Source organism: Hyperolius riggenbachi, chromosome 3 (genome assembly GCF_040937935.1).
Source record: "Hyperolius riggenbachi isolate aHypRig1 chromosome 3, aHypRig1.pri, whole genome shotgun sequence".
NCBI lineage: Eukaryota > Metazoa > Chordata > Amphibia > Anura > Hyperoliidae > Hyperolius > Hyperolius riggenbachi.
Genome location: NC_090648.1, coordinates 9,454,001 through 9,471,086, shown reverse-complemented (window position 1 = coordinate 9,471,086; position 17,086 = coordinate 9,454,001). Strand labels below are relative to the sequence as shown.

Genomic DNA, 17,086 nt, shown 5'->3' with positions numbered 1-17,086 from the left:
TTTTTTTTCTTGTATTGAAGACGGAGTGAGTAGTTTATTGGAGGCAGGATCTGTCCAATTCTTAAGATTAAAGAAACCCGGTTGGTACCATTTAGCAATAAAAGCAGGGGCAGTACCCGGGGGAAACATAGGATTTCCCAATATGGGAAATAGGGGAGACGGATAAGATTTTAGGCCTGCATTTTGCGCAGTAGCTTTCCAGATTTTGAGGGTAAAGGAAATGGTTGGGATTATATCTTTATGGGGTAGTTTAGGAAGTTTATCAACCCATATGAAAGAGGCCAAAGATAGTGGAGAGACTTCCATGGCCTCTATTATTGCCCATTTGGAGAAGACTCTATAGTCAGACCATTCAGTTAGCTGTCGTAGGTGTGCTGCCTGATAGTAGTGTTTTAGATGAGGAAGGCCCAGGCCTCCTTGTTCTCTGGAGGAGAGGAGAACCTTTTTAGAGACTCTTGGGCGTTTATGGTTCCATACGAACTTTAAGAAGGCAGATTGTAGCCTAGACAGTTGAACTGAAGGGACTTGGACTACAAGGGTCTCAAATAGGTAAAGGATACGTGGTAAAATATTCATTTTTAATGAATATATTCTCCCTATCCATGAGATTTTGTAGGCTGTCTAATTATGTAAATCTTGGAGGATTTTCTGGATGAGGGATGGGAAATTGTGTTTATATATAGAGGAGTAAGAGGTGGTTAAGTTAATCCCTAGGTATTTTAAGGTTTGGGTTCTCCAATTGTAAGGGTTATGGGATTTTAGAGTGAGTAAAGTTCCTAAGGGGATTTTAATTGGTAGAGCTTCTGTTTTGTCTTTGTTCAGTTTGAACCCAGATATTTTTTCATAAGAGGATATTGTGGAATGGAGAGCAGGGAAAGAGGTCGTGGGGTTGGTGAGGGAAAGTAGGATGTCGTCGGCAAATAGTGAGATTTTGTGTTCGTGACCACCGTGCTTTATCCCTAAAATGTCTTTATTAAGTCTAATGGTGCAAGCCAGGGGTTCAATGCTGATGGCAAATAGCAGGGGGGGAGAGGGGACAGCCCTGTCTGGTACCGTTTTTTATGTTGAATGGAAGGGGGGAGACATAGGGGAGTTTAACTGTGGAAGTAGGGGAGGAATGTATGAATTTTAAAAGAGTGATAAAGGGGCCAGCGAAGCCTTGATGCTGGAGCACTCTGAAGAGAAAAGGCCAGGGGAGCCTGTCAAAAGCTTTTTCCGCGTCTAGACTCAAGAGAAGTGAAGGTTTTCCCTCTCTATTCATTATTGAAATGAGGTCTATTGCTTTCCTGATGTTGTCTCCAGCCTGGCGCCCCAGGATGAAGCATACCTGGTCGTTGTTTATTAAAGTTGTGAGTATTGGGTTTAAATGGTTGGCAATGGCTTTAGTTATTATCTTTAGGTCAGAATTTAGCAAGGATATTGGTCTGTAGCTTTGAGGTAGTTGGGGTTCCTTTCCATCTTTAGGAATTACCGTAAGGAGGGAATATGTTTTGAAGTTTTAACACCCATATATTTTGGGTGCTTCCACTCCACCCTTCTAACACACAAAAGCAGACAACCTTACTGTTGTGTTCAGTACTCCTACCTATATGTACATAATTCACCAATTCGCTACATAAGCAATATCTTCACTGTTCTGTTTCTAGCTTGAGCAAAACAGGAACCAGCAGCCCACTACAGTCTAGATAATGTTATAGACCATTACAACAGAACAGTGCCATCTACAGGCCAGATGTATGAGCACCACATTACCTTGGGCCAGCCCCATAACACATAGAAGAGTATAGGTTGGTTGCTACTCACAATGCATAAATAGGAGCACAGTGAAGATGGTCAGGATAAGGAACATGAAGATCAGGACGATCACCAGGATTAGAAGGACTCGGCTGTGTTTGGTCTTCGTAGGCGGAATCGCTGGAACAATTATAAACAGAAGATATTGTGAATACATTGGGGGTATTATAGCTTGGCATGTGGGTGGGGTAATTCTGGCTGCTGCGTTGATCAATCCTTTGGACAGCCCTACTTGATATTGATATTTATACATTTTTGAAAGGAGTGTAACGCACTGTAGCGCAGTGTGCCACCGCTATGTTCCAGGGCAACACTAAGTATCTCACACTAATGATCATTGAGGCTGCTTACATTTCACAACTGTTATCTTTCCATTTTTCAGTAAATTTGCTTTGATTTGAAATGTAGCATTTTAGTTGTATAGAAGTTTACAGTGACTATGTAGCACATGTGTAATATACCGTACTTGTGCCGTGCTTTGTTCCCTCCTCCTGTGTACTCGCCGCTGGCGTTGTCTGTCTCTCCCGCCTCCCCCCCTGGCCTCCGGGCATGGGGTGGGGCCTGGTGGACGCCCCGGGTGCGCATCTGTTTGTTGCACGCCCATTGTCTCTGCCCGCCCCGTCGCCTGACGTGGACGTAACTTTGCTAGCTATGCACTAATATCCACCTGCATACTTTGATGAGATGATCTCTGCATGTTTTGCTGATTCTGCTGTTTGTTAAGGTGGACTTTGTCCAACAGATTGACATTGCTGTCTTGTATGGCTCTCTCATTATCAAAGTTCCTGGACTCTGATACCTTTGCAACTTGCTGCTGAACCTAAACCTTGCTGTCCTTGAGGAAATTTATATTGTTTGGGAAGTGTTTCTACATACTGCTTGGTTTGGTTCACACCAACTCTCTACTGCAATTCAGGATTTCAGCAAGGCTTGGTGTACAGAGGTGCCAGAGTAGAATAAAAACGTTTAAAAACCGTCCCTCGAAAATATAGAACTCAATTGAGTCACAGTATATCAATACAAACATTTTATTCAACTCAACTTAGTGCAACGCGTTTCGCAGGTGTGGTCCTGCTTCATCAGGCAAACAGGAATATAGCTCAATGGGTCTAAATGCAGAAGTGAATTGTAACGATTGTGGGATATCTCCGTGTTCAGCGCACAAAGATGTGCGCTGACACTGCGGAGGTCCTCCACAAGCGTGTCAAGATGCTAGAACCCAGCTTTTGGTGCAAGCACCAGTAGAGGGAAATTCCTGTCGGCAGAGGGCGCTGGGGAGCGCAGAGGAACCAATCCCCTGCACCTCCACAAATGCAAGACAGAAATTGCACGAAGCGAAGAACGCAATCGCAAGAGAAGCGATTGCGAATGAGAACGAGCAAAGGGACAGGTTGTATGTGTGTGCGCCAATCTAGTCGCCACCCCGCGACCGCGCACACACAACAGCAGGTGCGAAACAGAAACGCAACCGCCAAGAACGGCGATTGCCAGAAGTGACACAAGGCAGATCAGAACAGAATACGAGGATAGCAAAGGCACAGGAAAGCATACAATGAGAAGATACGGAAAATAATAAACGCTAGCTAACCGCGAACACCGCACTCATTCGCAACAGTGCACGCGGTTATGCGCGGTCTCCACGTGATAAGCACAATAGAGACAAGCACGCCTAACTAACCATCAACAGACAAACACGAAACAAAGAACGTGAACGCTTGCTTAACGGTTACCTCATCGAGCCTACAGCAAGCGCCCGTATCAGACAAGACAGACAAACGAGAAACAGGAACTAGGCAGAAAGGATCCACCGCTCTTCCGCCAGAGCAAGTGTGATCCAAGCAGGAACACAGATCAGAAAGATCCACAGCCGCTAACGCTAGCGGCTAGTGCGATCTAAACAAGACAGATCAGATGAGGTAGCTGGTAGCAACCGCTGCTCCAGCTTACACTCCAGGAACTAGATCAGAAGGATCCACAGCCGCTACCGCTAGAGGCTAGTGCGATCCAAACAAGACAGAGCGATTCGCTATCAACCGCCGCTGGTGACAGCGCAATCGCGACAGACAAGACAGGACAGAATAGGCAGTACAAATTATACACAAACTGACTGCACTAACTAGGAATGCAAGGAGCACTCCCCAAGAATTAACTATACTAAGATAGCAGTGGCTGACACTCCAGGTGAGTCCAGCAGGAACAAACCTCTATGAGCAGCGAAGCATTGTGGGACACACATAGTACTTATAGTACACGCCTCCAATGAATGTGGCCAGGCAATTTGCATGACAACGTATGCAAATTCCTCAGCAAGCACAAGCTGCAAAACTGACAGAAGGTCTTCTTTCCAGAGTCCTGCAGCATGCAGACCTGAATAATGATCAAAAGGCTGCCTGCCTGCGCAGGCAGCTGAGCGGATCGTTACATGAATGCCACAGTGCATTGTATGTGTGAATGATGATGAGTCTTTCCATGCTTGTCCTCATCCAATTGCCTACCCTAATCAGTTCCTTTATCATAAATTATCATTCCTGGTGCCTAGCCCTAACCAATTCCTCCATCATAAATCATCATTCCTGATGCCTAGCCCTAACCAATTCACCTATCATAAATTATCATTCCTGATGCCTAGCCCTAACCAATTCACCTATCATAAATTATCATTCCTGATGCCTAGCCCTAACCAATTCCCCTATCATAAATCATCATTCCTGATGCCTAGCCCTAACCAATTCACCTATCATAAATTATCATTCCTGATGCCTAGCCCTAACCAATTCCCCCATCATAAATCATCATTCCTGATGCCTAGCCCTAACCAATTCCCCCATCATAAATCATCATTCCTGATGCCTAGCCCTAACCAATTCCCCCATCATAAATCATCATTCCTGATGCCTAGCCCTAACCAATTCCTCTATCATAAATCATCATTCCTGGTGCCTAGCCCTAGCAGGAAGTCATCATTTCTTATTGGGTACTACTGTATGCTTGAGGGCTCTTTTACACCACAAACAGCCAATCAGATTTCACCCCTTCACAAAAAATGTAAAAGGCTGCCATTCTCACAGTAATAAAGCTAGAGTCCCCAAACTTAGCACAGTTGGTCACTAGGTGAAAAATTCAGAGAATGTGGTCGGAGCATACAGCAGCCAATCACATTTCAATAATTCCTCTTCAATGGGAAAATGTAAACTGCAGCCACTCTTACACAGTTAATGGAAGGGATCTCAAACTTGGCACAGTTGACCACTGGGTGACTGGGATTAATGTTCAGGAAAGTGGGTGGAGCTTACAACAGCCAATAAAATGTACCTTTTGATTTTCAAGGGAAATATTTAAATTGCTGCAATTTTTACACTGTTTATGGAAGAGGCCTCAAACCAGCTACAATCAGTCACTGGGTGACTGGGGTTCAAATTCAGAAAAGGAGACGGAGCCAAAAAGAGCCAATTGAATTTATTTCATTGATTTCAATTGGAAAATTTAAATTGCATCTATTCTCACATTATTGATGCCAAAGACTTCAAAGCTCTCAAACTTTGTCATTAAGTGACTGTGTGTCAAGGTTACAAAAAGTGGGCGGAGCCAGCAACAACCACATTTTGAAATGGGAATATGAAAACTGCAGCCATTCTTAGACTATTAATCACAGGATTCTCAAACTTGGCACACTTGGTCACTGGGTGATTGAGATTAAGATTCAGGAAAGTGGGTGGAGCCTACAACAGCCAATCAAAATTCACCTATTGATTTTCAAGGGGAATACTTAAATTACTGCAATTCCTAAACTTTTAATGGGAAGGTCCTCAAACCTGCTACACTCGATCATTGGGTGACTGGGGTTCAAATTCTGAAAAGGGCGCAGAGACACAAACAGCCTATCAGATTTGATTTCAATGGTAAAATGTAAACTGTTTCTATTCTCACATTATTGATTCCAAGGACCCCAAAGCTGTCAAACTTGGTCATTAAAGAGAACCAGGGAACCAGAGATGAATTAAAGAAAAGATTTTATACATACCTGGGGCTTCCTCCAGCCCCATATGCATGGTTTGCTCCCATGCCGCCGTCCTCCGCTGCCTGCAACTACGAGAACCGGCTCCCCGTTCCTCCGTCAGTCGGAGCCAGTCTAGCGTAAGAGTAGTGCGCTCTTTGTGCATCTCTGCAGCAGCCGCTGGAGAGATATGTAGAGGCCGCACTTCTCCTGCGTAGCCTGACTCCGATGACGTCAGTGACAGGAATCAGTTCTCGTAGGCAGCGGAGGACGGCGGCGTGGGAGCGAACTGTGCACATGGGGCTGGAGGAAGCCCCAGGTATGTATAAAATATTTTCTTTATTTCGTCTCTGCTTCCCTTTAAGTGTCTGTGTTAAGCTAAGAAAGAGTGGGTGGATACAAAAAGAACCAAGTACATACCCCAAGCAATGCTGTGTCTTCAGCTAGTAAACAATAAAATGAGGGAGAGAGTTTTTCCTTAGTACTAGTGATTCATATGGGGATTCTTTTTCTAGTGATTCTATTGGATTATTTTCCATTCTCATCTCTGGATATTTAGGAGGACACCGCGGCAAGTGCAAACTTTTTGGGGGTGTGTCCAGGCACTGGAGGATGGGAGAGGTGACAGTTGCTATTCTAAATGGAGCTACACTGTTGCATTTTCTGTTTTATCTCTCCATACATGTGTTCGTCTGGGAAACAGTTATTCGATAAGCTGGCATCTCTTCATGTGTTGCTAGCAACAAGTGAAAATCGCAAATCAGAAATTGGAATTGCAGTTTGCAGTGTAAAAGAAGCCTGATAGCGATTACAATTAAGTGGAATTAAGCCTGATAGCGCTAACAGTTGGTGGAAGGAGGAAAACTTTATAAACTAGTATTAGGGATGGTCAATGCTATGCAAATAACTTTGAGTTGATGCTTGACTATGCAAATGTTGTATGTAAATTTAGGCAGCTCAAAAATGGACCAGTCAAATTTTACCTCAGCAGGATTTGATTGGCTCATGTTCAAGCTGCAAATATTTGCACACAACATTTTCATAATGCCGCATCAACTCACAATTATTTGCATGTTATTATCCATCCCTAATTTGACCATCCCTAACTAGCATTGCAAATAGTCTTTGATGAAACAGAAGGTTTCTCACATTTGTACTCCTTATCGACTGGAATGTAATCTGACTGGGCGGGTCTCCTCATCTATCTGTGTCATGGCTTCTGCTCATTATATATGCAGGTTTGTCATCCCCTATATATTGTACTGAGGCACTCATAATATGTTGGTGCCGCGCGACTAGAAGATAATAATAACAATGTCTCACCTTTGGTTTCAGGTACACTTCTCCTCTTCTGTAAGCAGACATCACTCATGTTGGCGTAGATATTATCCTGAGGTCTCCCTGAAGACAAAAACAGAACCAAATCCATCTATGCATATAAAAATAAAAAATGGGACAGACCAGACATGGAAATGTGAGAAGTAATAGGGGTGTGCTGTGTGTCATGTGACTGCACAGTTTGGAGCGGGGAGTGTGATGTGTGTCATGTGACTGCACAGTATGGAGCGGGGAGTGTGATGTGTGTCATGTGACTGCACAGTATGGAGCGGGGAGTGTGATGTGTGTCATGTGACTGCACAGTATGGAGCGGGGAGTGTGATGTGTGTCATGTGACTGCACAGTATGGAGCGGGGAGTGTGATGTGTGTCATGTGACTGCACAGTATGGAGCAGGTAACGTGAGGAGTAATAGAGATGTGATGTATGTCATGTGACTGCACAGTATGGTGCGAGGAATGTGGGAAGTAATAGGAGTGTGATGTGTGTCATGTGACTGCACAGTATGGTGCGAGGAATGTGGGAAGTAATAGGAGTGTGATGTGTGTCATGTGACTGCACAGTATGGAGCGGGGAATGTGAGCAGTAATAGGAGTGTGATGTGTGTCATGTGACTGCACAGTATGGAGCGGGGAGTGTGATGTGTGTCATGTGACTGCACAGTATGGAGCAGGTAACGTGAGGAGTAATAGAGATGTGATGTATGTCATGTGACTGCACAGTATGGTGCGAGGAATGTGGGAAGTAATAGGAGTGTGATGTGTGTCATGTGACTGCACAGTATGGTGCGAGGAATGTGGGAAGTAATAGGAGTGTGATGTGTGTCATGTGACTGCACAGTATGGAGCGGGGAATGTGAGCAGTAATAGGAGTGTGATGTGTGTCATGTGACTGCACAGTATGGAGCGGGGAGTGTGATGTGTGTCATGTGACTGCACAGTATGGAGCGGGGAGTGTGATATGTGTCATGTGACTGCACAGTATGGAGTGGGGAATGTAAGAAGTAATAGGGGTGTGATGTGTGTCATGTGACTGCACAGTATGGAGCGGGGAATGTAAGAAGTAATAGGACTGTGATGTGTGTCATGTGACTGTATGGAGTGGGGAATGTCAGAAGTAATAGGAGTGTGATGTGTGTCATGTGACTGCACAGTATGGAGCGGGGAATGTGAGCAGTAATAGGAGTGTGATGTGTGTCATGTGACTGTACAGTATGGAGCGGGGAATGTAAGAAGTAATAGGACTGTGATGTGTGTCATGTGACTGTATGGAGTGGGGAATGTCAGAAGTAATAGGAGTGTGATGTGTGTCATGTGACTGCACAGTATGGAGCGGGGAATGTGAGCAGTAATAGGAGTGTGATGTGTGTCATGTGACTGCACAGTATGGAGCGGGGGATGTGATAAGTAATAGGAGTGTGATGTGTGTCATGTGACTGCACAGTATGGAACGGGGAATGTGATATGTGTCATGTGACTGCACAGTATGGAGTGGGGAATGTAAGAAGTAATAGGGGTGTGATGTGTGTCATGTGACTGCACAGTATGGAACGGGGAATGTGATATGTGTCATGTGACTGCACAGTATGGAGCGGGGAATGTAAGAAGTAATAGGAGTGTGATGTGTGTCATGTGACTGTATGGAGTGGGGAATGTCAGAAGTAATAGGAGTGTGATGTGTGTCATGTGACTGCACAGTATGGAGCAGGGAATGTGAGAAGTAATAGGGGTGTGATGTGTGTCATCTGTGTGTATAAGAACACGTCAAGGGTTCAGGGATAAGTACATCAAAAACCCTCATAATGGAAAAAAAGCACCCTATAGGTAGAAAAATGTAACTGTTTTGATGATCCTAACGATTCTAATATCAACATGTTGCACGTTAAATCTTCCAGGTTGAAGGAGGAAGTGTTTGTAAACACGTGATGAGCGTGGAGCGCATCGTGGGATGCGCCGAGGGACATACCTGAGAAGACGTCATACAGGTAAGCCCCCCCCCCCCCACACACACACACTTTTACTGGGAGATATCCGGATTGCAACTATCCGGCTATCTCCCGGATCGGATTTGAGCAACCCTGATGATGAAGTCTGCTCATATCTGAGTCTCTATAATTCCAGCACCATCTTTTCACGTATGCCACCGGCAGGGCAGCCATCAGGGGGGGACAACTGACAATGCACTGACTTTTTATACTGGGGCGCCACCTATATCTGGCTACAGGCTACCTATACTGGGCCACTACCTATACCTGGCTACCTATACTGGGGCTGGAACCACCTATACTTAGCTACCTATACTGGGGCAACACCCAGGGCCGGGCCGAGGCATAGGCTGGAGAGGCTCCAGCCTCAGGGCGCAGTGTAGGAGGGGGCGCACAATTCATTCAGCTGTCATTCCTAATTGTGTTTGAAGCACAAAGAAATAAGAAAAGGGGATACATGGCAGTGACTGCAAGCCAGATAACTAGATAGTAAGGTGTTGGGGAGGTTGTGGGCCCTGTGGCGCCTCTTAGTCTAATAGCAATCAGTGTGTGACGGCTGGGGTGGCAGGGATGGAGGGGCGCACTTTGGTGTCTAAGCCTTGGGTGCTGGAGGACCTTGTCCCAGCTCTGGCACTACCTATACCTGGCTACCTATACTGGTTCACCACCTATACTTGGCTACTTATACTGGGGTGCCTATAGCTTGCTACCTATACTGGGGGCACCTGTACCTGGCTAACCTGGTTTGTGCACCACACATACCAGGCTACCTATACTGGGGCAACTATACCAGGCTACCTATACCCGGGCACCACCTATAGTTGAATACCTATACTGGGGCACCTGTATCTTGCTGGCCTATACTTGGGCACCAGCTATACCAGGCTACCTATACTGGCGGCATCTACACCTGGATACCAATACTGGAGCACCACCTATAGCTGGCTACTTATACTGGGGGAACCTATACCTGGCTTTTAATACTGGGGGCGCCTATGCCTGGCTACCTATACTAGAGGCACCCATACCTGGCTAGGGCAGGGGGACGAGCTGAGACAGAAGGGGACAAGAGGTAACACAGGGGGATAAGACATGAGACGGGAACATGAGGTCACACAGAGGGACACAAAGGAGGCACAAACTGAGGTGAGACAGAGGGGGACAAAAGAGGCACAGGAAGAAAAGAGGGGGACAAAAGAGAACGGATAAAGGATAAGAACGGACCTACAAGTCCCTATCTCATTTGTTAACTGGGGACTACCTGTGTTTTGCTAGTATTTGGCTCCACCCACAACATGCCATGGTCACGCCCACTTTTTGACGCATCACGCTGTGCATGCCGCTTTCTTCAGTGTCGGAGTCATGCACATTTTTTGCTGCAGCGCACTTCGTGCACTGACACGGGGGTGGGGTGGCCAGTGTGCGGGCACAGCAACCAGTGGGTTGGTCCGGGGAGGAGGGCACAGACCCGATGATGTGTGAGGGGCCCCAAAATTTCTGATGGCAGCCCTGGCCACTGGCGAGTCACATGACATAAAAACAGAGCTGTAGCTATTATTATTATTATTATTATTGTTGTTGTTGTTATTTAGTATGTATAATAGTGCCAGTATCTTGCATAGTGCTGTACAGAGGATTATTATTATTATTATTTTTTATTTATATAGCGCCAACATATTCCGCAGCGCTTTACAAAGCACAATAAGACGACAAGGGGAACATAGATACAACTAACAAATATACAGCAGAGTTCCAAGCAGCACAAATATTGTTACAAAAACAGTAAACATTAGGAGGATGACCCTGCCCTTGCGAGCTTACAATCTAATGGGTAGTGGGGGACACACTAGGTAAGGGGGTGGAGGATGGATGAGGCAGTGATTCTTTGCCTCTGATTACATTGTGACAAATAAGTAAATAAAGGGCTATAGAATGTTGTCCCTCAGAGGATCTTACAATCTAATCCTGCCATAGTCATATGTCTATGCATGTATCATGTAGTGTATGCATTGTAGTCTAGGGCCATTATTAGGGGGAAGCAAATTAACTTATCTGTATGTTTTTTGGGACGTGGGGGAAAATTGAAGTGCCCAGAGGAAACCCACACAGACTGGATAACATGCAGTGGGATGCGAAAGTGTGGGAAACCTTGTTAATCGTCATGATTTTCCTGTATAAATTGTTGGCTGTTACGATAAAAAAAGTCAGGTAAATATATCATATAGGAGACACACACAGTCATATTTGAGAAGTGAAATGAAGTTTACTGGATTTACAGAAAGTGTGCAATAATTGTTTAAATAAAATTAGGCAGGTGCATAAATGTGGGCACTGTTGTCATTTAATTGATTCCAAAACCTTTAGAACAAATTATTGGAACTCAAATTGGCTTGGTTAGCTCAGTGACCACTGACCTACATACACAGGTGAATCCAATTATGAGAAAGAGTATTTAAGGGGTCAATTGTAAGTTTCCCTCCTCCTTTAATTTCCTCTGAAGAGTAGCAACATGGGGGTCTTAAAACAACTCTCAAATGACCTGAAGACAAAGATTGTTCACCATCGTGGTTTAGGGGAAGGATACAGAAAGCTGTCTCAGAGATTTCAGCTGTCTATTTCCACAGTTAGGAGCATATTGAGGAAATAGAAGACCATAGGCTCAGATCAAGTCAAGGCTCGAAGTGGCAGACCAAGAAAAATTTTGGATAAACAGAAGTGACGAATGGTGATAATAGTCAGAGTCAACCCACAGACCAGCACCAAAGACCTACAACATCATCTTGCTGCAGATGGAGTTACTGTGCATCCTTCAACAATTCGGCACACTCTACAAAAGAAGATGCTGTATGCGAGAGTGATGCATAGGAAGCCTTTTCTCTGCCCACAACACAAACAGAACCGCTTGAGGTATGCTAAAGCACATTTGAAAAAAAAAAAACTGCTTCATTTTGGAATAAGGTGCTGTGGACTGATGAAACTAAAATTGAGTTATTTGGGCTTAACAAGGTGCATTATGCATGGAGGAAAAAGAAAACAGCATTCCAAGAAAAACACCTGCTACCTACAGTAAAATATGGTGGTGGTTCCATCATGTTGTGGGGCTGTGTAGCCAGTGCAGGAACTGGGAATCTTGTCAAAGTTGAGGGACACATGGATTCCACTCAGCATCAGCAGATTCTGGAGACCAGTGTCCAGGAATCAGTGACAAGTCTGAAGCTGCATCGGGACTGGATCTTTCAACAAGACAACGACCCTAAACACTGCTCAAAATCCACTAAGGCATTCATGCAGAGGAAGTACAGCATTCTGGAATGGCCATCTCAATCCCCAGACCTGAATATAATTGAAAATCTGTGGTGTGAGTTAAAGAGAGCTGTCCATGCTCGGAAGCCATCAAACCTGAATGAACTAGAGATGTTTTGTAAAGAGGAATGGTCCAAAATACCTTCAACCAGAATCCATACGCTCATTGGAAGCTACAGGAAGCGTTTAGAGGCTGTAATTTCTGCAGAAGGAGAATCTACTAAATATTGATTTCATTTATTTTTTGTGGTGCCCAAATGTATGCACCTGCCTAATTTTGTTTAAACAATTATTGCACACTTTCTGTAAATCCAATAAACTTCATTTCACTTCTCAAATATCACTGTGTGTGTCTCCTATATGATATACTTATCTGACATTTTTTATCATAACAACCAACAGTTTATACAGGAAAATCATGACATTTAACAAGGTTGCCCAAACTTTTGCATCCCACTGTATACTTCCCCACCTCATGTTTCCACCCCATTCCTTTAGACTGTAAGCTCGCAAGGGCAGGGCTCTCACCCTTTTGTGTCTTGGAATGTTATTCATTTAATAGCTTGCACTCTGTTAGACATTTATACATTTTAGTCATCATGTTAAATTTGCTATTGTAATCAGCAGTTCTGTATTGTGTATCAGTGTTCATATTTGATGTATATCAGTGTCTGTATCATTATGTATCCCATGTTTGCTTTCTTACATTGTACAGCGCCATGGAATATGTCAGCGCTTTATAAATAAATAATAATAATGTGTGTTCTGCGATATCACCAATACAGGTACATATGATAAATTGCAGCAGACTGAGAACCAAAAGGAGGAGGTCCCTGCCCTTGCAAGCTTACAAGAAGGCAGTTTACCCGTGGAGCCTGGAGAGGTGAGTTCCCTCCTCCGCTCCACCTGCGTTTCTCTGCACCTCAGGTTACCAAGTCCTCTGATCTGTCACTCCATTCAGCCATCATTATAAACAAATGGTGACTTCTATGAATTACCTGACTCCATCTCAAGGTCTTTGCTTCTCCCGATCATCTCTGCCTGGAAAGATGGCAAACTGGTGAGCCCAGCACAGCGCTTCTTCCACAGGGCTACTTCTCCTCCACCATGTGTGAAAACGGATCAGTAAAAGGAACTGAAAGTAAAAGCCTGAAAACTAAGGGGAAGTGTCACAATTATGGGAACTTGCATATGACATCTTACAAGGGCCCCAGCCAGTATTATACAGAGAAGAGATAAAGATCGGGGAAGGGGGAGATAGCTAGTGAGAGAGAGGGAAAGACGAGAGAGAGGGGAGATACAGAAGAGAGTGCTGCCCTACGGGGGCCATCTACAGAACAGCAGCCCTGACTCACCCCACTACAAAGACACAGAAGAGAGTGATGTCCTACAGGGCCCACCTACAGAACAGCACCCTAACTGACCCCACTACAAAGCCATGCTGCACAATGCACTGATACAGAAGAGAGAGCTGCCCTACTGGGCCCATCTACAGAACAGCTGCCTGACTCACCCCACTACAAAGCCATGATGCACAATGCACTGATACAGAAGAGAGTGATGTCCTACGGGGCCCACCTACATAACAGCAGCCCTGACTCACCCCACTACAAAGCCATGATACACAACATACTGATACAGAAGAGAGTGCTGCCCTACTGGGCCCATCTACAGAACAGCTGCCTGACTCACCCCACTACAAAGACACAGAAGAGAGTGATGTCCTACAGGGCCCACCTACAGAACAGCACCCTAACTGACCCCACTACAAAGCCATGATACACAATGCACTGATACAGAAGAGAGTGCGGTCCTACAGGGCCCACCTACAGAACGGCTGCCCTGACTCACCCCACTACAAAGCCATGATGCACTTTGAAGGCCAGGGAAATCTGTGTGCCCTGAAAGAAGTGCTCAGCACTATGCTCCCCCCAAATCCAAATCAGCAGGCCCAACAAGAGCTCAGATAAAGCACACCGCAGCCAAGAGCAAAGAGGACTATGTGGTCACAGAAGATAACCATATACCAGTTCCTACAGAGGGAAAGGGAATATAAACTGGACCTGCACTTGGAAAAATGTCAAAACTCCCAATAAACTGCACACTATGTCACAGCTAGAGATGGCCTGAACGGTTCGCTTGCGAACGGTTCCAGGCAAACTTTGGGTGGTTCGCTTTCGCAAGCGAAGGCAAACTTTCCCGGAAGTTCGGTTCGCCCCATAATTCTCCATTAGGATCAACTTTGACCCTCTACATCACAGTCAGCAGGCACATTGTAGCCAATCAGGCTACACTCACTCCTGGAGCCACTCCCCCCCCTTATATAAGGCAGGGAGCGCCGGCCATTAAAATCACCTGTGTGCCTGCTATAGTGAGAGTAGGGCGAGGTGCTGCAGACTGTTTCTCCTAGGGAGAGATTAGTTAGGCTCTTGGCTTGTTAGCTTGCTCCTGGCTGATTCTTATTGCTGTAATAGCACCCCTCAACAGCTCTTTTGAGAGCTAATCCTGTTCTTGCGATTTTTTTTTATTCTGTGTGTCACTGACACTTGTGTTGCATTATAGACAGCCTTGATAATTCATACTGTGTTTGTGCCAGCCCAGGCCCAGCACAATCAGACAGTGAGTCAGTGACTAGTGACACTGACTACCTGTGTCAGTCAGCTGCACATTGTGTAATACCCAATATTACTGCACTTGTGTAGCGGTGACAGCTTTTGTAATTCATACTGTGTGCAGTGTCACTGCCAGCTAGGCCCATCATATTCAGTGACTAGGGATTCCGTGGTAAATCCGCATTCCGCCATTGCCAATTACCGATTCCGCTTTCCGCTACCGATTTCCGCATTCCAATGCGGAATTTCCGCCGGAAATCGTGGAAATTCCGCCCGAATTTAACATTGATTTTCTCAAAAACTATAAGGTCTTTTTAAAAACTTTTTTTTTGCATCTTGTTCACAAGATTCTGTTTAATAAACCCTGAAAATTTGGTGTTGCTAGGACTTAGGGGGGCTTTGCTATTAACCGCTAAAGTCGGCGGATTTTTACTGTAATGTAAAATGCAGAAAATAGGAGATGCAAATTTTCTGCATTTTACATTACGGATTTTCTGCATTTTACATTACAGTAAAAATCCGCCGACTATAGCGGTTAATAGCAAAGCCCCTGTAAGTCCTAGAAACATGGTTCAGGGTTTATTAAACAGAATCTTCTGAACAAGATGCAAAAAAAAGTTTTCAAAAAGACCTTATAGTTTTTGAGAAAATCGATGTTAAAGTCGGGTGAAATTTCCGCGATTTCCGGCGGAAATTTCCGCGATTTCCGGCGGAAATCCGCCTACCGCACTTGCATTACCGATTTCCACATTCCGATGCGGAAATGCAATTTCCGATCGGAATTTCGGAAATTGCATTTCCGCGGAATCCGAATGAGCATCCCTAGTGACTACTACTACTGCGTGTGATAGGTAGCTGCACATTGTAATACCCATTACTGCATATACCTACCTAGCTGTTGGGTTCAAAACGGACAAACCAGGTCACGGAAGAGGTAGTGGCAGACCCAGAGGAAGGCCATCTGGCAGGTGTGTGCGAGGTCATGTTGATGTGATTTTGTGCGGCCCTGGTCCAAAGTACAGTGCTCAGAAGAAGGCACGTCCCATCACCTCCCAAAATTGTCAGGACGTGGTTGACTATTTAACACAGAACACCTTATCTTCCGCAGCCACCAGCGCTACTACAAGCACCACATCCGCTGCATTTGACACTTTGCAGGAGTTATTTGGTGGTCAAATCACTGATTCACACCCACTACTGCTACAACAATATGAAGGTGCTAAGCAAGTTACTGTTGCACATATGCTGAAAGTATGGTTAATAATTCCAATGTGCGAAGGGAGCGGGCTGGGTGAAATCAGAAGTGCGTTTATTGAACATTTTCTGTAATGAACAAGCACATGTCTTTATCAGTCTGGAGTTACAGGATTGTGACAGTATATCCTATTATTACATATGAATACACATCTATATTCATCAATACATTCTGCATAACAAGTATAACTTTCCTATAAGAGACATTAACCATATAACATGTGCAGCTGCTCTATGATTACTTAATCAGCATCACAGTAAGCAAACAGTGCATTATAGCTCATACAGACACATCAGTTCCCTATAGCAATCACATCCACTATACAGTAGCCCCAAGTGACCCATCAGTATATTTCACTCACAAGTGTGTGGGGTCTATGTACACCCACTGCATCACCAGCAGCCTTGGCTGATTACAGGAATGGGATCTGAATCATTTTACCCTGTTTATAGCCCTTAATATGTGTTTTCTTACCTGTAATGAACAAGCACATGTCTTTATCAGTCTGGAGTTACAGGATTGTGACAGTATATCCTGTCCTCCCAGGAACTAAAGATAGGTGTGTTATGTTCCTCCCTTGCAGTGCTCGTCCTAAGGTCTTAACACTCTGCTGCCATCTAATGGTGATTTACTGAATTGTTTCCTGATATAGCTGGCATTATCTTGGATTGCTGAGGCTGGCAATGCTATAGATATTAGTTTATTTTTATGGGGTGCCTATTTTTGACTTATCTTACACTCTCCCCCACAAAATTCAATGTCGTCCTCGACATACGCAGACTTTAATATGAGAATCACTATTCTCCT

General features: G+C 44.7%; 1 protein-coding gene across 2 annotated transcripts in view; it reads right to left on the bottom strand.

Annotated features, from left to right (window-relative positions):
• The window catches only part of LOC137560848 (ficolin-1-A-like), a 75,562-nt gene extending 58,778 nt beyond the window's left edge, over positions 1–16,784 (bottom strand). Inside the window, exons 1-4 of one of the 2 annotated variants that reach the window (XM_068271992.1) lie at positions 16,754–16,784; positions 13,411–13,547; positions 7,112–7,189; positions 1,804–1,914 (exon numbers count right to left, since the gene is read on the bottom strand). In XM_068271992.1, coding sequence (XP_068128093.1) covers positions 1,804–1,914; positions 7,112–7,189; positions 13,411–13,447 — 226 coding nt within the window. In that variant the 5' untranslated portion in view covers positions 13,448–13,547; positions 16,754–16,784. Of the gene's footprint in view, positions 1–1,803; positions 1,915–7,111; positions 7,190–13,410; positions 13,558–16,753 lie in introns of those variants that run through there. The other variant, XM_068271993.1, reaches the window with a different exon arrangement.
• Between the last annotated feature and the right edge of the window lie 302 nt (positions 16,785–17,086).